The 27,122-nt window shown below is 41.6% G+C and overlaps 1 protein-coding gene across 4 annotated transcripts in view; it reads left to right on the forward strand.

The window, feature by feature from the left end:
• llgl2 (LLGL scribble cell polarity complex component 2) overlaps positions 1-27,122 on the forward strand; it is a 96,329-nt gene that overhangs the window by 68,264 nt on the left and 943 nt on the right. For all 4 annotated transcript variants that reach the window (XM_060844220.1, XM_060844223.1, XM_060844221.1 and 1 more), the window contains exons 12-26: positions 28-245; positions 917-984; positions 2,536-2,689; positions 3,587-3,691; positions 4,301-4,593; positions 7,257-7,410; positions 12,016-12,166; positions 13,382-13,498; positions 17,646-17,812; positions 19,708-19,972; positions 21,190-21,349; positions 22,326-22,381; positions 23,151-23,198; positions 23,372-23,429; positions 23,744-23,820. In XM_060844220.1, coding sequence (XP_060700203.1) covers positions 28-245; positions 917-984; positions 2,536-2,689; positions 3,587-3,691; positions 4,301-4,593; positions 7,257-7,410; positions 12,016-12,166; positions 13,382-13,498; positions 17,646-17,812; positions 19,708-19,972; positions 21,190-21,349; positions 22,326-22,381; positions 23,151-23,198; positions 23,372-23,429; positions 23,744-23,820 — 2,091 coding nt within the window. The remainder of the gene's footprint in view (positions 1-27; positions 246-916; positions 985-2,535; positions 2,690-3,586; positions 3,692-4,300; positions 4,594-7,256; positions 7,411-12,015; positions 12,167-13,381; positions 13,499-17,645; positions 17,813-19,707; positions 19,973-21,189; positions 21,350-22,325; positions 22,382-23,150; positions 23,199-23,371; positions 23,430-23,743; positions 23,821-27,122) is intronic.

The following is a 27,122-nucleotide window of genomic DNA, read 5'->3' on the forward strand; positions in this document are numbered from 1 at the left end:
TTAATCCTTTCTTTTTGTTTCTCTTAGACTGTGATGAGCCAAGTGCATTGCTTGTCCTAGCAGAAGAAGAACTGGTAGCAATTGACTTAAAGACCCCTTCATGGCCAGTGATTCAGTCACCATACCTGATACCCCTCCACTGCTCAGCAATTACATGTTCCCACCATGTATCCAACATCCCCATTAAACTCTGGGAGAGAATCATTGCTGCTGGTAACAAACAGACCTCTCACTACTCCACTAAGGTACAGTTCCAAAACACACACATTTTGGAACTCAAGGGGCTTGTATTTGAGTAAGTCAGGCCTTTCTCAGGGGTGGCGGGGAGGAAAGAAAGCTTTTCCACTGAAGCATTTAGTTGAAATTACAAGGTACTATCTGTTCGTGAAGTTTCACAATTAAGAGCAGCAGCTAACTTGTGGCCATGTGCTTCACAAGTGTGTATGGAGACTCTCCAATGCCAGTCACTGACCATGTTAGATATGAGCAATGAACCAAAGATGGGTCAAAGGTAGAAATTGAGAAACCTCTTAAATGGGGATAAAGGGTTAGAGATAATTTTCAAAACTTTGGGGATATACAAGGAAGCTATTTGAATGAAGAGGTTGAAAGACTGCATAAAATGGCAGGTGGGAGCTGGAGTGTGTACTATGTAATGCTGCATCCTTTCATGCATTGGGATGTCTCTCTAACCTGCTGTAATTAATGCCTTGAAACATCAAGCAGAAACACCGATATGACTTTTCAAAGTTAATAAATTTAATGACCAGGGTAAGGAACCCTCTGCTGTAAAGGAAGATGCTGCGCACGTGTGGAAGCACAGTTCATTCTTCCTACATTCTTAACCGTGCTTTGAATCCAACACGTGAGTATTTGCCTACTGTTTGAAGTGACTGGTAACATGTTGTTTCCACAGCCATGGCCAATTGATGGAGGGTACAGCACCGCCTCCGAGCCCCCACAGAGAGATCTGCTCCTCACTGGGTAAGGGCAGTCTGTCTTAACAGTTTGTTGCTTAATTCAGTTGGTAGGTGCTCAATCTTTATAAACAAGATGGTGATGAGCATCTTGTGCCCCACAGATGTCTACTTGCCGTATTCTTCTGACGTTCAATTAGTGTAGTAGTTAGTGAACCACAGAATCCTAAAAAAATCAGATAACAAATGTGATATGTTTTTTAAAAAAAAGAGGAGCTGGTGATGAGTGTTTAAATAAGAACACACTGACCTGGCTCCTTCGTATACCTTTCCACCAGATTTTTAAAAAAATATATCTAACTGGTCTACCAATGGATGGGGCCTCTGTTAATGTCACACTCTCAAAATAGCACCTCCCTGAGAGAAAGCAATTCTGCCCTGGCCTAAATTGAATTGAATAAGACTTCTGTGGTCAAAATTTCAAACCCTGTACTTTGAGGAGAAATTGGCACTTTAATACTTTGTTAGTTAACAGAAACCAACAGTGCCCTGAACTGTTTCCTGCCTTAACTTGAAACTTGTTTGTAAACTTCAACAACCTTTTACGGTTTTTCAGGGGAAAAACACAAGCAGCTGTAATTTCTATATCATACAGGTCAGCACAGATTGTGAAATGTGTCCACTTTGCTTTCTGGTTATATAGTTTTTAGTTTCAAATGTCTTTTCCTGTTTAACATTATTTTTCCACTCATTCCAATTTTGATGCGTTGAATATGATGAAAGAACAGTGCAAAGTCTGCCAGAAACTGCCTTGGCACACTGCGAGGGATATCTAACCTGATCTCCATCCAGCATTCTCTTTCGGCTCAAGAATGCATACCAAATAGTCTTTCTAGAGTACAGTGGTTTTTAAATCTTAAAGAGACAAGGGCACATAACTAAGCCTCGGAGAGAGTGTGATAACGCCAGGAGAAATAGTGACTAGTTAGTTTGGGGGGAGGCTGTCAAAGGGATCCTTGACTCGCAAAGTAGGACACAGTGATCCCTGTATTGAGAAAACATCGAGCCTCAATGAGAAACTACAGGCAAGACACAAAGCTAAGAGTTTTATCGTACAGGGTTGATCATGGCATCTTCACAACCAATGAGAAGCTAAGGTATACTTCATTCTAGCAGCAATTTATACAAAATGGGGCATCAATCAGAAGTTGGATAAATTCTTTGAGGTAAAGACAAAATACTGTCAAGCTGGAAATCTGAAACAGTGAATGCTGGTAAAGTTCTGCTCTGGCAGAAACTACCGAGTTGACATTGAGTTCAGTGTGACTTCCTTTTTGAAAAATAAACATTGTTAACCTTCCCTATATCTTTTTTGACTTCTGAAGAGTCACACTAGACTTGGAATGAGATTTGAAGCTTTGCTTTTTAGGCAGCCCAGGATGTATGGCCCTGAGATGGATGTCAGAACTGAGGGTCTTAGTGATTACTTAGTCTGAGCTGTAATTTTTCAAAGCTTTCCTCCAATCTCTAGATTAGATTAGTTTCACAACAGAACAGGGTGGACATTCCTGTCAATGATCCCCACTTTCTCTTCTGTTTTATTTGTTTTTCACTGCAGACATGAAGATGGGACAGTTCGTTTCTGGGATGCCTCTGGAGTCTGTCTGAAGCCTCTTTATAAACTCGGCACAGTTGGTGTATTTGTCACTGATGCAGATCACAATGACAACCTGAATCAGTCTGGGGAAGATGAATGGCCACCCTTGCGGAAGGTAAGTGGCTGTATATCAGTGCTGAAATATGAAGTTTACATAATTGGTGATTGGCGACATAGAGCCAGGGATCTAAATCTTATGGGAAGTATGGGTGAGAGGGGACCTGGATAAATGTTCAGGCAGAACACTACCTGCCAGCATATAAATTCACCATATTCTTCTATGTGATGTCAAACTCATGCAGATCATTCTGTTTGAAAATAGTTTAGCCTTCAAACAGTGCATTTAGTATTGACTCACTGTCAGAACTTTTTATATTGGTGATTATGGATTCAAACACCATCCCTAAACAGCTAAAGCAGGTTTATGAACCAATGTATTGCTGAGGGAGTGTTGCACTGTTAGAGCTGCCATATTTTGAATGGATATTAAACTGAGGTCTCAACTGTCCCTTCTTGCCACTACTGGGAGAATGCAAAGGTAGAGCAGAACAAAATTTGAACCAAATAATCTTAAATTCATTCTGAAGTTATTTATGCAGTGTGTTTCAGGACGAGTTCCGGGCAGTGTTACCAGTCCTGAATGGGAAGATGTTAGAGATGTCTGAAAACTAATGTTTGTGTGTCAACTTGGTAGCCAATCATTGTGCACTAGTTATAAGATCAGAGTTTCAGTAAAATCTACCTATATTTCCTGTCCATGAATTTGTAGGTCACCGATGTATTTTTAAAATTTTCAGTAAGTTTGTCCTTCTCATTATTAATATTTAGTCTGAGTCCTTGACATTTGCTTCCAATTCTTCTGGTGAGAATGTGTTCCCCCAACAAAGCCACATTTCAGACTGCTGGGATTCTGCACTGAGATCAGCTCTCAATAGCAGGCTCGCTCAGATTAAATTAAGGTTTTGACCTGGTTCTGCTCTACAAGGATTTCCTTTTCATGTTGTTTCTGCAGGTGGGCTCCTTTGATCCATACAGTGATGACCCCAGGCTGGGAATCCAAAAGATTCACTTGTGCAAGTATAGCAGTCACTTAACTGTGGCGGGCACTGCAGGACAGGTGAGTTGAGGAGCATTGTGCTTTGAAACAAGTGGTGAGGAGGCCTGAACATTCACTCTGACCACTCCCTCCCCTGCCCCAAAATGCATGTGCACAGTGAACTGCTGATCCCTTCTCTAGGGAGCAGCTAATTTCTATAAGGTAATATAGTGGTGTTTTTCTTTAATAGCAGAAAATGTGAATTCAATCTTGAAATAAACACTACAGATGGTTCTGCCTCGTGTTTCGTTAACACTACTTCACTGTAACTTGATTGATGAACTGGGAACACTGTTTCTAAAGTGTGAACTTGTTAAAACCTGTGTATTGACTATAATTCTATTCCATTGCCAACACTTTAACTGCTGTTTCTAAAGTGATTTTTCAATAATGTGGGGTTGCACAACAACACAACCATTGTGTTAAAGAAGAACTAACTCTGTTAAGGTGATTTTCTTGTCCCAAGTCGATTTCTGAAAAGTAAGATATTCAGACTGTAAAGGCACAGCAAAATGTTACTGGAGGCATCGTTCTGTTTGTGACATAAGATCAAAATGTGAAACAATTCTCTCATTCCCTGAGTGGCTGTCCAGTGTCTTTGTTAATTATGCATTTTTTTCGCCCGAGCAGGTTTTGGTGTTGGAGTTGAATGATGAAGCTGCTGATCAGGAAGTGGCCTGTACACTTGTTGACATCTTGCAGGACCAGGACACGTTTAAGTGGAAAGGGCATGAGCGCCTGAACCCACGTGAGGAGCCTGTCCATTTCCCCGCAGGCTTCCAACCGTTTGCGCTAGTGCAATGTCAGCCCCCAGCTGTTGTAACATCACTTGCCCTACATTCTGAATGGAAACTAGTGACTTTTGGCACAAGTCATGGCTTTGGGCTCTATGACTACCAGCAAAAACGCACCGTTGTGGTGAGGTCAGTTCAAAGATTGTCCATTTGGTGCTCTTGGATTCTGTGTGATCAGATCAGTGTTAGTGCATTTAGTCTGGTGTCTGCATGTGTACGGGTCCAGATTATTGGTTAGAGAATTTGGGCCCCTGCAGCAGTTGTCAATGTTTTTGTGACAGAGGCATCTAAGATTACAGTTTTATTATGTACAGTACGGTAACTGACAATTCCAGCATTTATGTTCTCCACAAACCTAATTTATCCTCCTCCTTTCACCACTAATTGTATTCCCTCCCTTCTAACTATGTCCTCTTCATCTACATTATTCAGCTCAACCAGTCCCTGTGATAACTATTTCTGTATTTCCATCACACTAAGTTTTTTTTTCTTCAATTCCTGACTGGATTTATTAGTGACCACTTTTTATTCATGAAAACAGCCCCAGCCTGTTCAGCCCCTCCCCATAGCTCAAATCCTCCAACCCTGACAATATTCTTAAATCTTTTCTGAATCCTTTCTCAAGTTTCACAACATCTTTCTGATAGGAAGGAGACCAGATGATTGCATGTAATATTCCAACAGTGGCCGGATAGGATAAATAGACCAAGTCTCTTCCCTGGGGTTGGGGGAGTCCAGAACTAGAGGGCATAGGTTTAGGGTGAGGGGGAAAAAAGAGACCTAAGGGGCAACTTTTTCTCACAGGGTGGTATGTGTATAGAATGATCTGCCAGAGGAAGTGGTGAAGGCTGGTACAATTGCAACGTTTAAGAAGCATTTGGATGGGTATATGAATTGGAAGGGTTTGGAGGGATATGGGCCAGGTGCTGGCAGGTGGGCCGAGATTGGGTTGGGATATCTGGTCGGTGTGGACAGGTTGGACCGAAGGGTCTGTCTCCATACTGTACATCTCTAGGACTCTTAAGTGGAGGCTCAGGTGTTCTTGGTGGACAAAGTCAGAACTTGCATGACACCATGTCCAGCAGAGCTCTGAAAGTTTGTGATTTCAAATAAACCTGTTGGACTATAACCCGCGTCGTGTGACTTAAGACTTTCCATTCATGGCCTTGAATGGAAATTTTCTAATTCTTGATTGAATTGCCTTTTTATGGAAAGTTGGGAATCATGTTGGGGGGGAATAGACATGTAACTGTATGTTTTGCTCTGCTATTCAGTATCTTTGCTCAATCCTTGCCTGCATTTCCCTTTCATTGTTGTGGTGAGCTTAAATTTTGTGATGTAAAACATAAAATGGTTAATTCCAGGATCTAGACCTTTCTTCTAACTTCTCCTGAATAGCCAGCTGTGCTTTTTTTCAAAGACCTATGCCATTTCCCAGCACCCCACCAGGGGGAGAAGTTTCCCTCTATCCACCAACATGAGCTTGCAAAATCTTACAAGTTTTGATCCGATCATGCCTTTTAACCACCTTTTTTTTTCTGGGAAAGCATAAAGCTTTTACTTCATAATCTAAACCTTGGAATTGAGCTACCAGTTTCTGTAGGCAGAAGTAGTGAGTTTTATGAATGACTAATTCATACCAATTAGGAGCATAAATAGAGCACCCTTGAGCCTGTTTTGCCATTGGATAAAATCATAACTGACCTTATTTTATAGTGGCTTCAGCTCTACTTTGCTATTTACCCCCACGTTGTTTGACTTTTCAAACAAGAATCTGCTGAACTAAGTCTTGAGTGTATTAATAACCCAGCTTTCACTATTCACTGGGAAACATAATTCTTACAAGCTAGCAACCCTTTAGAGAGGAAAAAGAAATCCTCATCTGTCTGAAATTTCTTTTGTATCCTTCTGGTTTTGTTAATTTGTGCCACTTGTAGAAAATGGAGCACGAAAATCAGAAGTTGGGCAGATTTCTTTGAAGACAATACTGTGGATTCTGGAAAAACTTAGATCTGGCAGCATATGTGGGGAAAAAGACCAGTTAATTTGGCATGACTTCTTCAGAGCTTTTTTTTTGTTTACTCCCATATCCTTTTGACTTAAGAGTCATACCAGACTGAATGTTAATTCTGTTTGTTTCCCCACAGATGCTGTGAGACCCGTTCAGTTATGCCACCATTGTGTGTGTGTGTGTGTGTGTGTGTGTGTGTGTGTGTGTTCAAATTTCTTTGGGATTCTGTTCCATACAAGAAGACTTCTATAAATAGATAACACTGCCAGGAAAATTATGATGTCCAAGTAAAAGAATTCAGTGCTATGAAATTTGTTCTCTCTTCAAACCTTTATCACTGAGCAGGCTGTCATTCTCTGGCCATCTCATCTTCCAAGGACCATTTATGGAGCACAAGATTTTCTGTTACTGATTTGGCTTTAAGTGCAGGACTGAGGTTTGAATGAGGCAGAATGCATACTTCTGAGCACAGGGACAATCTCCCTATAAGTGGGATACATCCCCCATATAGAGGAAATTTCAAATGTTTTGTGTTACCATCAGGGATTGTCTACAGACAATATGTTGGGAAAATATGGAGGGAATAGATTACTGCAGTATCCACATTAAGCATTCTGTCTGGGCTCATTCAACCCAGGGCTAGATAAAGAATAAAGTACAATATACAGTGACCCCACTGAACACTCAAAGCAGTTATAGCAATGAGGAGACACTTGTCATTGTGCATTTGGCTGCAACGTTTTGAGGGTGTTGTGAGCTAATTTTATTGTACCTCCTGTAGGTGTACACTGCACCCCAGTGACCAGCTGGCCCTGGAAGGGCCCCTCTCAAGAGTAAAGTCAATCAAAAAATCATTGCGACATTCATTCCGTCGGATCCGGGGGAGCAGAGCATCTGGGAGGAAAAGAGCAATACCTGGGAACAATGCAGCTAAGGTAAGAGGAACCTTTTTTACTTTTTAAATACAAAGTTCTGAATGGAGAGGCAAATGCTGGGGTGGGTGGTGATACCTGAGAGATTTCTAAAGGAATGATCATGGCCATGTCTGATTCATCTGATGGGTTTTCAGTTTGGTAAGATGTGAAAATGGTGATTTTTGGATATTTTTGGATTCTGTTGAGAGCATTACTTTGTATCTAACCGTGTGCAGTACATGCTCTGGGAGTGTTTAGAGAAAAGTGTTATGTTATACCTGCCCTGAAAAGTGTGTTAATTCACTTCCCAGCTGCTGTGTTTTAGATTTGCTGTTCCCAAAAAGAGAAGGCGTAGGACAACAGGGTATCGACAAAACAAAGCAAAGAAACTTGCGGCAGGTGCCAAGAGCTTCAATTTCAGAAAGCCGAGAGGTGAAATTAAAAGTAATTTAAGATAAAAAGAGCACTTGAAAGATTATTATCATGTAAATTGAGGAAAAACTCATTTTTAAATGAGTGGACCAAGAGAGTTCAAGTATAGTAAACAGAGGAGCACTTACAGATGTACAGATTAGGAATGGAAGTAGGCCATTCCATTTCTTTTTTGCTGTGCCATTCAGTAAGATCATTGCTAATGTTTTGAATTCCACACTCCAAAACTTCAGATAATCATCTAGATTTCTTTTTTAAAATAACCTTGTACTTAAAAATAATGTCTCTGTCTCCCCCAGCTCCTGAGGCAGTGTTCCAAAGCCATGCAAGCATTGGAAATAATTGCTCCATACCCCTGAAATTTCCTGTGTCCCTTAATTCTGGACTCAGCCACAAGGAAATACCCTTCCTATATCCAATTTGTCCAGCTCATTCAGGATCTTGTATACTTAAACTGAGCTGCTCCTGTCCTTTTGAACAATTTTGAAAATCAGGTCAGCTGGTCCTCGCAAGACAACCTGCTTATCTTTCATCAATCCAGTAAACTCCCTCCGATACGTTTACATGATTCACCAAAAAGGACTGAAGCGCACACTGCGGTCTCGCTGATGTATAACGGAAGCGTAATATCCTTCGGTTCAGTTCCTCTCAAATATTCCATTCCATGAGCTGTAATTACTGGCTATACTCTTATGCTAACTCATGCACTAGATCACCGAGGTCCCTCTGTACTCTAAGTAGTGCAGTCATTCTCCACTTAAGTAATCTCTCTTCATTATTCCTGCCAAAATGAGCACTGATATTTTCTCATGTCTGATATTTGCCCACACTCTCTATTTAGAGGTTTGCAAACTCCTTGTGTCTCAATATTTTTGACCTATGTCATCTGCAAGTTTTAGCTACTATGCCCTTTGTCCTCTCATAAGTCATTAATATGAATAAGTCTTTTGAAGAATTAATCAGGAGAGTAATATATTTGTGGCTGACATGAATCATTTTAAGGCTTTTGACATGGTTTCATGTGACGGACAGGTTAGATAAGCTATAGATCCAATCTTCACCATTTGCTTCTGATCACAGATGACTTTTGTAACCAATTTGCCAGTAATTGGGTGTTTGAGTTACAGTAAAGCTGTTTTCAGTCGAGTTCACCATTCACTTGGTATGTGGTCATTGCTGACTGGTCTGACATTTGTCTCCCCCTGGCACCACCTCACCAGTTACCTCTGAGAAACTGGTGATGAGCTGCCTCTTAATTTACTTTTGAGTCTATTGGTAGACCTACAATACTGTTGTGGAGGAAGTTCCAGGATATTGACTCAGGGATAGTGAAGGAAAAATTTAAATACTTGCAGGTCTGGCTGGTGAGTAGCTTGAAGGGGAACCTTTGAGGTGTTGGTGTTCCCATGTATCTGCCACCTTTGTCTTTCTAAATGGAAGTGGTCATGGGTTTGGAAGGTGCTGTTTAAAGATCTTTTGGCAAGTTTTCTAGATGAGTAGTACACAGGGCTGCTACTGTGCCCTAGAGGTGGAGGGAGCAGATATGGTGCCAGTTGAGTGGGCTGTTTTTGTCCTGGATGGGTCAAACTACTTTACTGTTGTTGGAGCTGCAGTCATCCAGGCAAGTGGGAAATAGTCCATCACACTGCTCCTGCCTTGTGTCTTCAAGATGGTGAACGCACTTGGGAGAGTAACTCTGGATTCCTCGGGGCTGACCTGCTCTTGCAAGCATAGGGTTTGTGGTGAGTCCTGTTTCGTTTCTGGTCAATGGTAACCCCAAGGATGTTGATAGTGAGGGATTCCGTGATAATGCTGAATGTCAAGAAGCAGTAGTTTGTCTCTTTTAAGAGATGGTCATTGCCTGTCATTTGTATGGCATGCAAGTTACTTGTCAGACAAAGCCTGAATATTCCCAGGTCTTGTTACATTTGAACATGAACTGCTTCAGTATCTGAGGAGTTGCAAATGCTGCTGAACGTTTATGTAATCATTAGTAAATATCCCCCACTTTTGGCCTGTTTATGGAGGGAAGTCCTTGATGAAGCAGTTGAAGGTAGTTGGACCTAGGTCACTACCCTAAGGTGTGCAGAGATCCTCCAGAGATGTCCTGGAGCTGAGGTGACTGACCTCCAACTTCTTCCAATGTGCCAGTTATGATGCTAACCAGTGGAGAGTTTGCCCTAATACCCATTTAATTCCAGTTTTTAAAGGGCTCCTTGATGCCCTCACTCAGGCAGTCACTCTCCCCTCCCCTCTGGAATTCTGTTCTTTTGTCTGTGTTTGAATGGATGCAATGAGGTCAGGAGCTGAGTGGCCCTGGCAGAATCCAAAATGGCATTGCTGAGAGAGTTCTGCTTGATGGCTCTGATGCCTTTCATCACTTTATCGATGATTTGTGAATAGACTGATGGGGCAGTGATTGGTTTTGTCCTGATGTTTGCATATTGGACATACCTGGGGAATTTTCTCCACTTTTGAGTTAGATGCCAATCTTGTGGCTGTCCTAGAACAACTTGGCTAGATTATGGAATGTTCTGGAGAACAAGTCTTCAGTACTATTACTGGAATATTGTCAGGGACAATAGCCCTGTTTCTTTATCACATGGAGTGAATCAAGTTGGCTGAAAACTGGCATCTACAATTTGGAGATCTCTGGAGGAAGCTGAGATGGATCATCATGCTTGGAACTTGTGGCTGAAGATTGTTGCAAATGTTTCTACCTTGTCTTTTGCACTAATGCACTTGGCTCCCCATCATTCAGGATTGGTAGATTGCCTCTGCCTCCAGTGAGTTGCTTAATTGTCCAATGACATTCATTACTCAATGGCAGTTTGCAGAGTTTCAATCTGGTCCATTTGTTGTGCAGTGATTCTGATATGCCTCCCCCTTGTTGATATGTGCTGTTTAGGATGCAAGTAGTCCTGTTTGTATCTTCACAGGGTTAACACCCCATTTTCAGATATGCTGCCCCTTACGTGGGGACCTAGATGGAGGCTTAGGTTAAGGGACTGATTAGTATTGTAGCTAAATTTTTCTGATAGCAAGTTAGATAGCAGTGATTTATGTGAGAAGGATATCTAGAGTCAGCAAAGGGATATCAAAAGTTGTGTATAACTTTGACACCGGACAATGTGTGGGAAAATTTGAGGTTGCTAAGCTGAACAGAAAGTTAAAAGCAGAATAGTACCCAAGTGGGGAGAGACTGCAGTATACTCTGGTACAGAAGGATCTGGGTGTCCTTGCACATGCTTCACAAAGTTAGCATGTGGTTATGCAAGTAATTATGCAAATTGTGTAAGCTTTTTTGCAAAGGGATGGAATATAAAAATGGGGATGTCTTACTACAACTGAACTGAGCTTTGAGATCACAGGGATATAGTTTTGGTTTCCTTACTTCAGGATGGATTTACCTGTGTTGGAAGTGATTTTATAAGGCTGAATCCTGGGATGAAGGGTTCAGAAGAGATTGAGTAGGTTGGGCTCATAGGAGAAAATAAGGACTGCAGATACTGGAGATCAGAGTCCAAACGTGTGGCACTGGAAAAGCGCAGCAAGTCAGGCAGCAACTGAGGAGTAGGAGAGTTGACATTTGTGGCATAAGTCCTTCAGGAATTCCTGATGAAGAGCTTATGCCTGAAACATCAACTCGCTTGCTCCTTGGATGCTGCCTGACTTGCTGCGCTTTTTGACTAGGCTGGGCTCCTATTCAACTTCATTTAGAAAAATGAGTGGTGTTACTAAAACCTAAGATTTGACAGGGTTGATGTTGGAAAGGTTGTTTCCTCTTTTTGGGATATCTAACACACAGTGGCAAAAATTGTCTCTTCCACCTGAGGAATTTCTTCTAAAGGATATTTTGACTCTTCCGAATTCTCCTCCCCCCACCCCCAGTGAGCAATAGGGACTGTGCTACATTTTATTCAAGGCTGAGGAGAGCAGAGGTTTTTTATCCTCAAGGATGTTGAGGTGAATACAGGATTGTGACCTTAACTCCATCAGCCACGCTGTCTTGAATAGTTGAGCAGGCTTTAAGGGCTAAATGGCTTACTCCTGCTAATTGTTGTGATGCTATGATCTTGCAAGTTTTGTACTGACTTGTGCATGTTCTTACTACTGATGTCTCTCACTCTCACTCTCACTCTCACACTCTCACTCTCACTCTCCCTCCCTCCCTCCCCCTTTGCTGCTCTCTAGGTACAAGAGGCCAATGCTAGGATGGATCGGGAAGCATTAAATGAGATGGAGCTGGCCCCAGTGCAGCGCAGAATTGAGGCTCGATCTGCTGACGACTCCTTTACTGGATTTGTTCGATCACTTTATTTTGCAGATTCTTTTGTAAGAGATGGTGAGAGAATATTACCAATTGAGCTGTTGATTAGAAACCTATTTTTAAAGTTCATTTCTGTTTCAGTGAAGTGCAATACTTGAGAAGTTGTCTTTTTTAGTTGGCCCCTGTAATCCTTTTCTATCCATTGGATAACTTTGGATTTCATCATCATGTATGGAATTTGTCATGCTCAAAAGAGTGACCGTACAATTAGTTTTCTATCTTGCTGTAGGTAAAGCTAGTTTCTGTTACAGGCTTCATACAAAAGATATGGTGAAAATTAGCGACATGCAGTTCTGCAGAAAGGTATTGGCTGCACAAAGTTTAAACCATTCACAAAATCTTTTTTTTAATGCCCTTTTTATAATTTTGTTTCCTCATCTCAACGGATTGTGTCTCCTAATTGAATGCCTTCTGCAAACTTGTATACTTGGTGCATATATTTATGTACTACTTTATTAAAACAAACAGTGAAAAGATCCATGGGAACACCAGCCATCTCACCTTTGTCCATCAAAGAACATTCCCTACTACAAATGAAAAACGCAGGACATTTGCAGGTCTGGCAGTTTGTATGGAGAGCAAACTGCTTAATGTTTCAGCCTGGAGACCTCAACACTTTGGTTTTTATTTCCAATTTCCAACAGCATTAGTATTTTGGTTTTATTTTGGTCTTAATCTTCTCTATTCCAATGGGCTTACAACCCATGTTGTGTGATCTACTTGCTTCTACACTATACAGTTTTTAAAAAAAAAATATTCATTCACCGGATGAGGATGTCACTGGCTAAGCCAGCATTTATTATCCATCCTTATTTGTGCAGAGGGCTATTAAGAGTCAACCACACTGTTGTAGGCCTAGAATGACCTGTAGGCCAGACTAGGTAAGGATGGTAGCTTCCTTCCCCCAAGGGCACTAGTGAACCAGATGGGTTTTTCTGACAATTGACAATGGATTCATGATCATCATTTAGATTCCTAATTCCAGGTATTTATTGAATTCATATTCCACCATCTGCTGTTGTAGGATTCAAACCTGGGTCCCCAGAACATTTATCTGGGTCTCTGGATTAACAGTCCAGTGACAATTCCATGAGGCCACTGTCTCCCCTTAGTAACCTTTGAACTTTTATCAGATGTCATCAGGAGGCTGATAGAGATAATGAGATGGTGATTACTTCCACCTTTTTAAGCTACATACTGTATCCTGAAGTTGCACTTTTTTTGTTTCAGGATCTTACCATGGGCCGTCACTGTGGGCTGGTACCAATGGTGGGACCATATTTGCATATGCTATTACCATTCCATCGGTGGAGAGGAGGATGGAAGAGCCTGTCACTGCAACTCAGGGTGAGTACGTTCCACAATTTTGCATCATAGAGAAACCTCTTTAGAATGACATTACTACTTGACTTGTTGGGGATCATCCCTCTCCTGAGGGGAATGGGTCTGGTACGTAATAATTCCTCGTTCTTTCTGGTATTCTGCTTTATATCATTTTTAAATCTGTCTATAGGCGGTCTCCCAACAGCTCAGACAGTCATAGATGACGACTACTACAGTAGGCCTGAATCTTGCTTTTGGCTTGCATTCTATGCTGAACTGGCTATTCTGTGGACTTATACAGATTTGAAGAACAGTCACCCAAAGAATTTGCTTCTAATGTCTGTCTAGTGAAGTCCAATCAGTACTACAAATGAATGTTAAGACAGAACCAGAATTTGTTGGAATGCTGGAAACAAATCCAACACTGTTACCACTTGCCCAGAAGGAATGGTCAATTTCGAGGTTCTGGGTAACTAAATCTACAAACTATACCATTGCTTTTCTTTCGGGTTATGACTATAATACTGAACAGGGTTATTTAAAAATGCCAGTTGAAAATTACTTTATGTACAACCAAATTATCGTAGAAACCATAGCAAATACCAATTGCTAAACATGTATGATATAACAAACAGCATCTCTAATGGAACAAGAGCCAACTACTACTGGTATTGGAAATCTGGAAACAGGCAATGCTGGAGAAACTCCATTCTTAATGTATCGTTATAAATAAATACAATCTGTCCTCCCTTTCTGAGAAATGAAATCTGTCAAAGTTTGTGAGAAAATTTGTAGCTCAGGTGCTCGTTGTTGTGGTTTTGTTCGCCGAGCTGGGAGTTTTTCCTTGCAAACGTTTCATCCCCTTTCTAGGTGACATCTTCAGTGCTTGGGGGTCTCCTGTGAAGCGCTTCTGTGCTGATTCCTCTGGCATTTATACTGGTTTGAATCTAACGCTTCCGGTTGTCAGTAGCTGTTCGCTTAACAGCTACTGACAACCGGAAGCGTTAGATTCAAACCAGTATAAATGCCGGAGGAATCAGCACAGAAGCGCTTCACAGGAGGCCCCCAAGCACTGAAGATGTCACCTAGAAAGGGGACGAAACGTTTGCAAGGAAAAACTCCCAGCTCGGCGAACAGAACCACAACAATGAAATCTGTCAGCTGTGTCATAGAATCACTACAGTTCAAATCAAGGTCATTCAGCCCATCAATTCTGTACCAAACATCTGACCCCCCCCCATGGCTAATCTATCTAGCCTGCGCACCCCTGGATTCCATGGGGCAATTTCGCATGGCTAATGTACTTAACTTGCACATTTTTGGATTGTGGGAGGAAACTGGAGCACCCAGTGGAAATCCACATAGACACTGGGAGATTGGGAGACAGTTTGTGGAGTTTGTCCAATACTGGAATTGATTCAGTCTCCCTGGCATTGAGGCAGCAGTGCTAATCACACTCCCATCATGCCATCCTGACAGGACAAAGCAATTTTGTTGGAGCCAAATGGGATTTAGTTCATTCAATCAAAGACTTTAATACACTCCGTTCTTAAGTCACAGCCTTCCGCTTCAGTTAGTCAAGACCCATTTGAAAATCGGAATGGCAGTACTGTATTTGCTATGTCCATTCACTCAGCAGACCATGTCTGTCTTTGACAGTATAATGTGGGAGCCTACCTGAGCCTTGCAGCTATGACTAAATACATTCATTGTTATCCATCACGTGTGATGGAAATCAGACCTCCGTATAGTGCCTTAATTTGTTTTTGAAATAGACCACCCTTAAAACTTATTGTTTGCCTCAGGTTTATTCACTGCTGGATCCTAACCCAAACAAGGACTTTTTTAAAATTTTTTTTTTTGCAATACTGTCCCTGCTGACAGAGACTTTCTTCCAATCTTTGGGATTGTAGAGATGTACAGCATGGAAACAGACCCTTCCGTCCAACTCTAGCATGCCGACCAGATGTCTCACCTGCCAGCACCTGGCTCATATCTCTCCAAACCCTTTTTCTATTTAGATATCCATCCAGATGCCTTTTAACTTGCAATTGTACTAGATTCCACCACTTTCTCCAGCAGCTCATTCTATACACATACCACTCTCTGCGTGAAAAAGTTGCCCCTTGGGTCCCTTTTTTAATATCTTTCCCCTCTTGCTCTAATCCCACACCCTCTAGTTCTGAAAAACCACCCTCTGTCTTCTATCTTTTGAGCCAGTTCTGTCTCCAAATGACTAGTTCTCACTATTCAGTGAGATCCAACCTTGCTAACCAGTCTTCCATGGGGAACCTTGTCAAACACCTTACTGAGGTCCATATAGGTCACATCCACAGCTCTGCCCTCATCAATCCTCTTTGTTACTTCTTCAAAAAAAAACTCAATCAAGTCTGTGAGACATGATTTCCCACGCACAAAGCCATGTTGACTATTGCTAATCAGTCCTTGCCTTTCCAAATACGTGGAGTCCTGAGGGACAGGATGTACCTCCAACAACTTGCCCACCACTGATGTCAGACTCACTGGTCTATAGTTCCCTGGCTTGTCCTTACCACCTTTTAAATAATGGCACCATGTTAGCCAACCTCCAGTCTTCTGGAACCTCAGCTGTGACTATCAATGATACAAATATCTCAGTAAGAAGCCCAGCAATCACTTCTCTAGCTTCCCACAGAGTTTGAGGATACTCTCAATGTTCTCTGTAACATGGTAACATCTTGAATAAAAAAGTCTGTGTATTTCTCTGTATTCTATATCTTCCATGTCCTTTTCCACAGTAAACACTAATGCAAAATACTCATTTTAATATCTTCCCTATCTCTTGCAGCTCCACACAAAGGCCGCCTTGCTGATTTTTGAGGGGCCCTATTCCCTCCCTAGTTACCCTTTTGTCCTTGATCTATTTGTAAAAACCCTTTGGATTCTTCTTAGCTTTGGCAAATAAGGTTATCTCATGTCCCTTTTTTGCCCTCCTGATTTCCCTCTTAAGTATACTTGTACTGCCTTTATACTCTTCTAAGGTTTCTATCCTGTCCATATCTGACACACACTTCCTCCTTTTTTTTTTCTTAACCAAACCTTCCATTTCTTTCGTCATGCAGCTTTCCCTATACCTACCAACCATTTCCTTTCACCCTAACAGGAATATATGGTCTCTGGACTCTCTCTTTCATTTCTGAAGGCTTCTCATTTTCGCGCTGTCTCTTTACCTGCAAACATCTGCACCCCATCCTGCCCACCCCCCTCACAAATCAGCTTTTGAAAGTCTTGCCTAATACAATCAAACTTGGCCTTTCTCCAATTTAGAAGATCTGGTCTATCCTTTTCCATCACTATTTTAAATCTAATAGAATTCTGGTCGCTGGCCCCAAAGCGCTCCCTCACTAACACCTTAAGTCATTTGCCCTGCCTTATTTCTCAAGAGTAGGTCAAGTATTGCACCTTCTCTAGTAGGTACATCCACATACTGAATCAGCAAATGTTCTTGTACACACTTCACAAATTCGTCTCCATCTAAACCCTAAACACTATGGCAGTCCTAGTCTGTTAGGAAAGTTAAAATCCCCTACTATGACCGCCCTATTATTCTGACAGATAGCTGAGATCTCCTTAGAAGTTTGTTTCTCAATTTCCCTCTGAGGGGGTCTATAATACAATCCCAATAAGGTGATCATCCCTTTCTTATTTCTCAGTTCCACCCAAAGAACTTCCCTGGATGTATTTCTGGGAATATCCTCCCTCAGCACAGCTGTAATGTTATCCCTTATCAAAAATGCTACTCCAACACCCCCCCCCCCCCCCCCCCCCCCCCACCCCCCCTGCTCTCCTGTCTCCCATTCTCTCGTTCCTGGAACTTTAAGCTGCCAGTCCTGTCCAACCCTAAACCATGTTTCTGTAATTACTATGATATCCTTGTCTGGTGGATGAGAGGGCATTACAAAGTAATCTTTAGGAAAGAATTAAAAGACAGTAAGTCTTTTGACAGGGTGAATTCTAAAGAGTGATAACTTGAACAAGCAAGAGCAGTGCATGTTTTTAATTACACTTTTACTTCATGCAATAGAGATACCAGTACCATACCTTGTACACTGGATTGAGAGAGAATTCTGTTCTAATGGTGTTTAATTATTTCACTGTCACATCCTGTTAACTTATTCCATTATCTTGACAGTAAAGGAAATCCAGTTAATGCACAGAGCTCCTGTAGTTGGGATCTTTATTCTAGATGGTCGAGGAATTCTCCTCCCTGAACCACTAGAAGCAGCACATGATCTTTCCAAGAGCCCGGACATGCATGGGAACCACATGCTGCTGGTCATATCTGAGGAGCAATTCAAGGTAATTGGCTCAATCCCACAAACAGTACCATAGAGAGTAAATTGTTTGATCTTTGTCTTTTCATCTGCCACTGGTAGTGAACATATGTCTTCTCTCCAGCTTCTCAGACTTAAAGTTTATTTTACCATGGTCACAGAAATAGTCAGTTAAAACTCCTGGGGACAGTTGCTGCTTTCCAATCAACTGTTTTGGATAAGCTCAACTAATGTAAGCCAAAAAAAAATCACCAGATTTTAAAATTTAAAGTTTAGACAAATTAACAAACTTGGTATACCTGAGGCAGTGACGGTCCAGATGTTGTAATTCCATCCAAGTAGTGCCTTTTCCTACTCTCCATGTTATGTAAATTCTCTGATTCATTCCAATGAATCCTCCATCCTCTTCTGTATAGTTTGAATATATGTTCATTTTATAGTCTTTTCTCAAGGGAGCTAAAATCTGCTGTGCATACCTGGTATGGCTAACATGTGACCCAGACCCACAACCGTGATGCTTAAATGCCCTCTGGCTTGCTAAAGTCATTTCAGCTGTATCAAAGCAAGTCTAAAAGGCAAGATACTCGGACCACCTGGCGTTAGCCTAACATGGTCCTCATTGTCTCTTTGCTAACATTTGAGAGCTGGTGCCGAAATGGAAAGAATTGTTCCAGTTACTCGTCAAGCAATAGCCTGACATGTGGAATCATGTCTTAGAAACAATATGTGAGCCATTTATTCCTTCCCAATTATGCCCTATCACACCAGAACCACAAAGTGACAGCACAGTGATATCCAACTGGGATGCGGTTACTCTGCGCCTTTAACACTGACTGTTTGTTTATTTGTGGCATCATAGTATTAATCAAGCACAGACCAGGAAACCCCCAGCACACCTTCCTGTTGTCCTCCTTCACCATGTACATCCACCCATGACCAAAATGGTAGCAATGACCACTGCATGAGGAAATGAAGTCCTGTCTTCACCTTGGATATCCTCCATAGCGTTGGGTGGCATTACCATTTTGCTAATGGGACAGATTTTGAACTGATATAGCAACTCAATTAGGCATCTAGAAGAGTGTTGTCAGCCATGAACAGCTGCAGAATTATTTGAGCACTACCCGTAACCTCCGTTCTGTATATCTCCCTCTCTACCATTGCCATTAAGCTGAGATCAATGTTGGCTCAGAAAAGAGATCATGCCAGGAGCGTGTCTAAGCAAAATGAAATTTTAGCCTGATTTAAGTTACATCCCAGGACAACTTGTGTGGCGAACCACACTGTAAACAGGCCTAAGCAGCTTCAGGACCATCTGATCAATTCTATCACCGTTCCCTCATTCACTTCTGGGACAAATCCTGCAGCTACCTCCCTAACTGTACTTTGGATCTCTACCTTCTAACATCACCTGCAGTGGTTCAAGAAAACAGCTCACAAATGCCTTCTCTAGGGCAATCCAGGATAGACAGTAAATACTGCCCAAGTCAGCAATGCCCACATCCCATGGATGTTTAAAAATAAGTTACTTCTGTCTGAGTTACTCACACCATTTCCTTTGTCCAAGCTGTTCAGTAGTTCTATAACTGTTTTCAGTTTCTTTGATGATCATTGTAACCCTGGGACAACTGTTTCCCTCTGCTCCCCATCTGAGTGTCATTCTCTCCTCATGCTTTTTTATTTTCTCTCCTTGTGCTTTTTTTTCTTCACTTTTTTTTTCTCTCCATCCTTCTGCCCACTCCAACACTGTAATCTTTTAATGCTTTATTGTCTATTGGCAGCTGAATTAAGGATCTTGCCATTAGTCAAAATTCCTGTACTCAGCTGCAACCCAATCTCACACACTTGTCCTGGTATGAGTAATTCGGGCTATGCAACTATGAAGTGCTCTGATTTAAGCTTTACTCATTCTGTTGCCAGATATTCACTCTACCAAAAGTCAGCACAAAAAACAAGCTGAAACTGACAGCAATTGATGGGTCTCGGGTGCGGAAAGTGTCTGTGGCCAGTTTCAATAGCAATCGAGTGGAAGATTACAGTGAGAATGGACTTCTGGTGCTTACGAACCTTGGCGATATCCAGGTCATTTCTGTCCCTACGCTCCGAAGTCAGGTTCGGTACGAGTGCATCAGGAAGGAAGACGTCAGTGGAATTGCGTCCTGTGTTTTCACAAAGTCTGGACAAGGCAAGTGCTGCTTGGTGCTGATATCCAAGTCATACAATAAGTACAAGGCACTTGTTAGATCTCAGCTGCAGTACTGTGTACTGTTCTGAATGACAAATTTATTGGAGTTTGTGTGGGTGTAACTTAAAAAAAAAAATAATCTAAGGGGTAAGAAACTTAATTTATGAGGATAAGTTGAACAGGTTGGGCCATTTTCCCTTAGAAAGAAGGAGGCTAAGAACAGCTCTGATATGTCCTCAAAACCTTGAGTGGACTTAATAGAATAGCTGGGGAGTGGCTGTTCCCACTAGTGAAAGGATCAAGAATAGTAGGGGACAGATTTCAAGTGATTCGCAAAGAAGTGAGTCTGGTGTAGGTAGTGTATGAAGTCTCCACCTGGAAATGTGGTGGCAGCAGGTTCAATTCAAGAGTATGATTAGATTAGATTACTAACATTGTGGATACAGGCCCTTCGGCCCAACAAGTCCATACCGACCCGTAACCCATTCCCCTACCTAACACTACAGGCAATTTAACATGGCCAATTCACCTAAACTGCACATTTTTGGACTGTGGGAGGAAACCGGAGCACCCGGAGGAAACCCACACAGACACAGGGAGAATGTGCAAACGCCACATAGTCAGTCGCCTGAGGCGGGAATCGAACCCGGGTCTCTGGTACTGTGTCGCCTGTATTGAATGACTATTTGAACAGAAACGTTACAGGGATTTGGCACTAGTAATACTTGAACTAGGACAAACACATTGGGCCAAATCACCATGACCTATGCTGCAATAGTTCTGATATTTTGTGAAGAAATCACTCCACCCATTGGTAAACCTGCAGTAACGGGAAAATGTGTTTCGGAGTAAGCTGCTTTCGAGCAACCTCCTAACGAAGTGCAGTACCTCAGCCAAGCTCGAGCTACTGAGTGAATCATGAGGATGTGCTGTAATAAGTCAGTCCAGGATCTGTTTTCGTTTAAAATTAGTTCTTCTTCTCTTATGTATTAATTCATCATACATAAAAGCACACTTTTGTCCTCAACCTCCTACTTCTACTTCTGTTCTAAATTATATGGGTCTGTCTTCCAACTTCCTGCCTTCTGTTCATGGTTCCATCCCAACTGTCTGAGAAGGTCCAACTTACTCTGCTACCAGGATTTGGAAATACCTTCTTGTGAACCAAAAATATTACTTGCTAATCCTGCAATTTCTGTTCCTATTGTTTTTTTCAGGTTTTTACCTCATCTCTCCTTCCGAATTTGAGAGGTTCTCCGTTTCATCAAAATGGGTAGTGGAACCAAGATGCATCATTGATATTGATGATGGAGTTGGAACCAGGGCGTCTCAACAAAAAGCAGTGCAAGATGGAGCAGTCATGAAAGCCAACTCTCAGTAAGTTTTTAATGTATGCTATACAGCCACTAAATGTATTGGTGACTGTTTTAAATTAGGAGTTGATAGTCAGTGACTTCCTAGGAGTGAAAATCTCCAACATGGAGAATGTGGTGCTGGAAAAGCACAGTAGGTCAGGCAGCATCCGAACAGCAGGAGAATCCATGTTTAGGGCATAAGCGTCGATTTTCTTCTGCTCTTCAGATGCTGCCTGACCTGCTGTGCTTTTCCAGTACTCCACACAACTCCGATCACCAATTTGCTTAAAGCCACTAGCCCAGATGTTCAGTGATACTCCTAAGGGAGAACCCAACAATTGATGCTAATTAGTAATTTTAAATCTGAGGAGAATAATTTTGTTAACTGAAAGGTGCCAAGCAATATAAAGGAAGCTATATACAGTTAGGGTGCAGATCATCCATCATTTCATTGAATAGTGGATCATGCTCTAAGGTTTAATTAATCTTCCCATATTCCTTGCTTCCAAGATGATGATTAGAGGCCATTTGTCAAATAGCTTGGTTTCTCAAGTTGAGGTTGCAGTGATCCTGCTGATTGAGGGATCTAGTCTGTTCAGTGTTTGAAGCAATGTCAACATTTGCATCAACAGGATCCATTTTCACATTTAGCTTAGATTATTTTACTCCTGGATGGAACTTGTTTATCACCAATACTTTTGTGCAGGTGACACTTGCATACTGAAGTGATGAAATTAGCTACTGTGATATTTCACAATAGTTGTTTTTTGAATTTCTGATGGATATTGAAGACATGGAAGGTATTGCAAATGTTTAAATGTTAAGTTCCTTGTGTTTAAATGCAGGATCTTGTATTATGTGAGCCCCCCCCTCCGAATTACTCTTATCCATGTACTAATGTGTTGAGTAAATTTCAAGTCACTCCTGTTGAATTTGTTAGTAATATTTGAGGCTCCATCACTTGTTTTAACATAATGTTGGTTGATGTTGAATCACAGAGAATCAGAGCATTCACATCAAATGCTGTCTGGAATGACCAAGAGTGAGGATGATGGTAAGTCAGTCCGCTATGTTAATTTTACTAGTTGGATCTGGACTGAATTTTTGTGCTTGAGTGAAAATGTCCAACGTGGAGACTGTGGTTCTAGAAAAGCACAGTAGGTCAGGCAGCATCCGAACAGCAGGAGAATCCATGTTTAGGGCATAAGCGTCGATTTTCTTCTGCTCTTCAGATGCTGCCTGACCTGCTGTGCTTTTCCAGCACTCCACACAACTCTGATCACCAGCCCTCACTTTTTTCCTGAAAATATCCAAAGACAAACTGTAGATATCGGGGAGACTATCTTCGTGATACTGTAACTGGCAGCAAATCCATACATATTACAATCTTAACATCAGTGATTCTTGCTGTCATACTTTGGTTTCTTTCCTCACTCCCTCCCTCCTTCTTTCTTTCCCCCTCTTTGTCTTTCTGTCTGTCTGTCCCCCCACCCCTCTCTCTGTCTCTGTCTCTGTCTCTCTCTCTCTCTCTCTCTCTCTCTCTCTCTCTCTCTCTCCACCCCCCGACTCCTTTGTTGACTGTTACTGGCTTGCTTAACTTCTCTAGAATATTGAACAATGCTGAGGGCAGGAGGTATTTGGTTTTGAACAAGAGAAATCCTTTTAAACAAAAAGTCAGATGTGACTTCATAATCAAATAGCTTGTACTGATTTTATTTTTGTGCATATACAATTTCAGATTTTCATGGTATAATGAATGCTCATATGTTGGTTGATAAACCGATCTTGTTTCACGTGCTTAATTGATCCAAAATTTCTTTCAGTAAGGAAAACAGCAGAGATCATGGAGCATGCACTGCTTAATGATGAGAGTAAGTACAGTCACTTTTAGATTTTTTCAGATTGTGTTTATATGGGTGCTTCTGGCCCATTTTTGTTTCTCTGGGGTTCTGATGGGGATGTAGGAGCATACCCCAGTATTAGAATTAGTGCATAGTTTGATTTTGTTTTAACTATACAACTCTTGTTTTTGTTTACTTTTTAGGAGTTTTATTGGAGATTCAGAGCACGCTCGAGTCTGACTCAGCTCTCACTGACCGATTGTAGGTATTGCTACTGGGACAGCATGGGGTAAGAGGATGAAGGGGTTGGGGAATGCTGAAGCTGGGAGGGAGTGCTGGAAGAGGAAGGATATGATTGGGGGAAGGGCGAAGCGGAGCTGCGGCATTGGCAACATAAAGGTTGGAAGATCTGGGGGACAGGTGTGGGATGGGAGAAATGTGCAACAACGGCCTTGACATTTGCAGCTTCCCAATGCAGTAGGTGCCCAGAGATCAGATGGAGGTGGGTTTTTTTTAAACTCGTAATTTTAAGAGTTTAATCCTCAATATGGAGAGATTTCAACTTTGTGTTGCAGGAGTTTTGGACACCTGGACAGAAACTCCAAAAATTCAACTGGGATACAGACTCCAAAGCAGAGGATGATTAATGGAGGTTGGTACAGTCAGGAAAAAAGTGACTCTTTTTGTGATTTATAAACGTTACCTCAGATTTGAACAGTTTCTCAACATTTAACTTTTATGATTTTAGTCATACAGTACAGAAACAGACCCTTTTGATCCAGCTCCTCCATGTTGATAACCTGACCTGAACTCGTCCAATTTGCCTGCATATCCCTCAAAACCCTTCCTATTCATTTACCTGTCCAAATGTCTTTTAAATGATGTAGATGCAATTGTACTTGACTCTACCACTTTCTCTGCTAGGTCTTTCCATATACACACCATCCTCTGTGGAAAATGTTGCCCTTCACGTTCCTTTTAATTCTTTCCCCTCTGACCGTCTAGTTTTGGACTGCCCTACCCTTGGTAAAAGACCTTGTCTATTCACCTTATCTTTGCCTCTCATTTATAAATCTCAATAAGGTCACCTCTGACTCCAACATTCCAGAGGAAGAAAGTCTCAGCTTCTCCTTGTAACTCAAACACTCCAGTTCTGGCAGCAGCCTTTTGTAATTTTTTTTTCTGTACCCTTTTTTCTAGTTTAGCAACTTCCTTCCTATAACAGGGAGACCAGAATTGTATGCAGTTTGCTGAGGCCACTTTTAGAAATGTCCTTGTACAGCTGTAACATGATGTCCCAATTCCTATACTCCATGCACTGACCATTAAAATGCCAACATTCCCATTCTGCCTACCAGTGCTGTCACTTTCAAGAAGCTATGAACCTGCACCCCTAGGTCCCTCTGTTCAACAATGCTCCCCAGAGCCATACCATTAACTGTATAAGGCCTGCCCTGGTTTGCCTTGCCAAAAAACAACACGTCACATTTGTCTATAAATTAAACTGCATCTGTCAGTACTTGGCCTATTTCATTCTATTCTTTGATAACCTTCACTGTCCTCCAATGCCACCAATTTTGCTGTCATCTGAAAACTTAGTAACCATATTTTCTCTATTCTCATCCAAATTGTTGTCGCAATAGTGGACCCAGAACTGAACCTTGTGGCATACTCTGGTCACAGGTCTCCAATCTGAATAACAATCCTCTACCACCACCTCTGTCATCCACATCAAGCCAATTTTGTAACCATTTCGTGTGTGCACATGTGTCCCTCTTCTCTTTCTTCCCCCCCCCAATCCCATGTAATCTAACCTTACTAACCAGTGTACTATACATCCACGTAGACAACATATTTCACTCTGCCTTCTTGGTACCACCTTAAAAACACTCAAGTTAGTGAAACAATTTCCCATGCATAAAGCCATGCTGACCATACCTAACCAGTCCTTGCTTTTCCAAATGCATGTAAATCCTGTCTTAATCCCCTCCAACAACTTGCCCTCCACTGATGTCAGACTCAACATGTCTATTGTTCCCAAACCTTTCCTTACCACCTTTCTTCAACAATATCATAACGTTAGCCACCCTCTCATCTTCTGGCATCCTACTTGTGACTTATGATACAAATATCTCCGTAAAGGGTCCTGCAGTCTCCTCCCTAGCTTCCCACAATGTTCTCGGAACACCTGATTAAGTACTCAATGTCCCTATTCATCCACTGTTCCCTACATCTTGCAGCCATGTCTTTCACACTAACATGCTGTCCTTAAACTCCTTGTTACCTTATTTTGAAAGTCTTCCACGTGCTAGACACCCCTTTATCTGCAAACAGCTTCCCCAATCAACTTTTGAAAGTTCCCATCTAATACCATTTAAAATTGGCCTTACTCCAATTCAGAACTTAACTTTTGGATGTGGTCTATCCTTTTCCATTACTATTTTGAAGCTAATAAAGTAGTGGTCCAAAGTGCTCCCCCACTAATACCTCTGTCAACTGCTGTGTGTATTTTCCCAAGAGAAGGTTGAGTTGTGCTCCTTCTCTAGTAGGTACATTCACCTATTGAATAAGAGAATTTTTTTTGAACAAACTTAAATTCCTACCCATCCAAGTCTTTTTACACTATGACAGTCCCAGTCTGTTTGGAAAGTTAAAATCCTCTACCTGTTATAACCCTATTATTCTTGCAGATATCTGACCACTCCCTGGAAGATTCTGATTGTCAACCCTATCTATGCATCTCCATAAAATTTATAGACCTCTATCAAGTCTCCCCTTAGCCTATTTCACCCCAGAGCAAACAACCAAGTTTTTTTTAGCCTCTTCTCATACCCTCTAGTCCAGGCAGCATCCTGGTAAACCTCCTCTGCATTCTGTCCAAAGCCTCCATATCCTTCCTATTGAACACAACACTACAAGTGTGGCCTAAGCAAAACCTTATAAAGCTGGAACGTGACATCCTGACTCTGTACTCAATTCCCCAACCAATAAAGGTAAGCATGCCGTATGGAGCCTTCACTCTATGGCCACTGTCAGGGAGCTTTGGACTTGAACACCAAGATTCCTTCTATATATCAAGGCTGTTCAGGGTCCTTCCATTAACTGTCTGTACTTTTACTTCACATGTGATTTCCCAAAATGCAGTGCCTCACACTTACCCAGATTAAAGTCCATCTTCACCCACATTTGAAACTAATCGATATCTTGCTGTATTCTTTGACAATATTCTATATTCTCTATAACATCCACTGCTCTACCCTCACTGTTGATCTTTATCACCTCAAAATTCAATCAATTAACTAATTTATCTGCCCTATCTTCCTATTCCTATATTCAGTCCCGTGGTAGCAGGAATAGTCACTGCCCTTGAGGTCCTAGTTTTAACCTGCCTAATTTCCTTTTATTCTCTCTCTGAACCCTATCCCTTCCTCTACTTGTCATTGGCATCAGTGTGCACAAGGACCTCCATCTGCTCACACTTCCCCTTTTTAAGAATTTGCTGCAGCTGCTATGAGACACATTTGACTCTGGCACCAGAGATGCAGCACACCATCTGGATGTCATAAAAACCAAAAGATCTGTGGATACTGTAAATCAGAAACAAAATCAAACTTCTTGATGTCATGCCTATCTGTGCCCCTGACCAGAGTCCATAATCACAATCAATTGCTTGGACCTTGACATATCCCTCTGAAGAGCAAAATCAATGACAGAGAGCCAAAGATCTGGCCTCTTACACTGACATATCTGTGGTGTGACCACCTCCCTAAACCTACTGTCAGTCATACTTCCTTGTTCCCTTAAACTCCTTGTCTCCAAGTGATCCATATGGTCTGATGGTGTGTTTTGCTGTGACACCTCTGCAGTCGTAGTTGTCTGGGACAGTCAATTGCTCTCTGATCTCCTTAACTGCAAATCAGACATTTTTGAAGAAGTATCTCATCACTGTTTTAC

This window comes from Hemiscyllium ocellatum, chromosome 25, assembly GCF_020745735.1.
Source record: "Hemiscyllium ocellatum isolate sHemOce1 chromosome 25, sHemOce1.pat.X.cur, whole genome shotgun sequence".
Lineage (NCBI taxonomy): Eukaryota > Metazoa > Chordata > Chondrichthyes > Orectolobiformes > Hemiscylliidae > Hemiscyllium > Hemiscyllium ocellatum.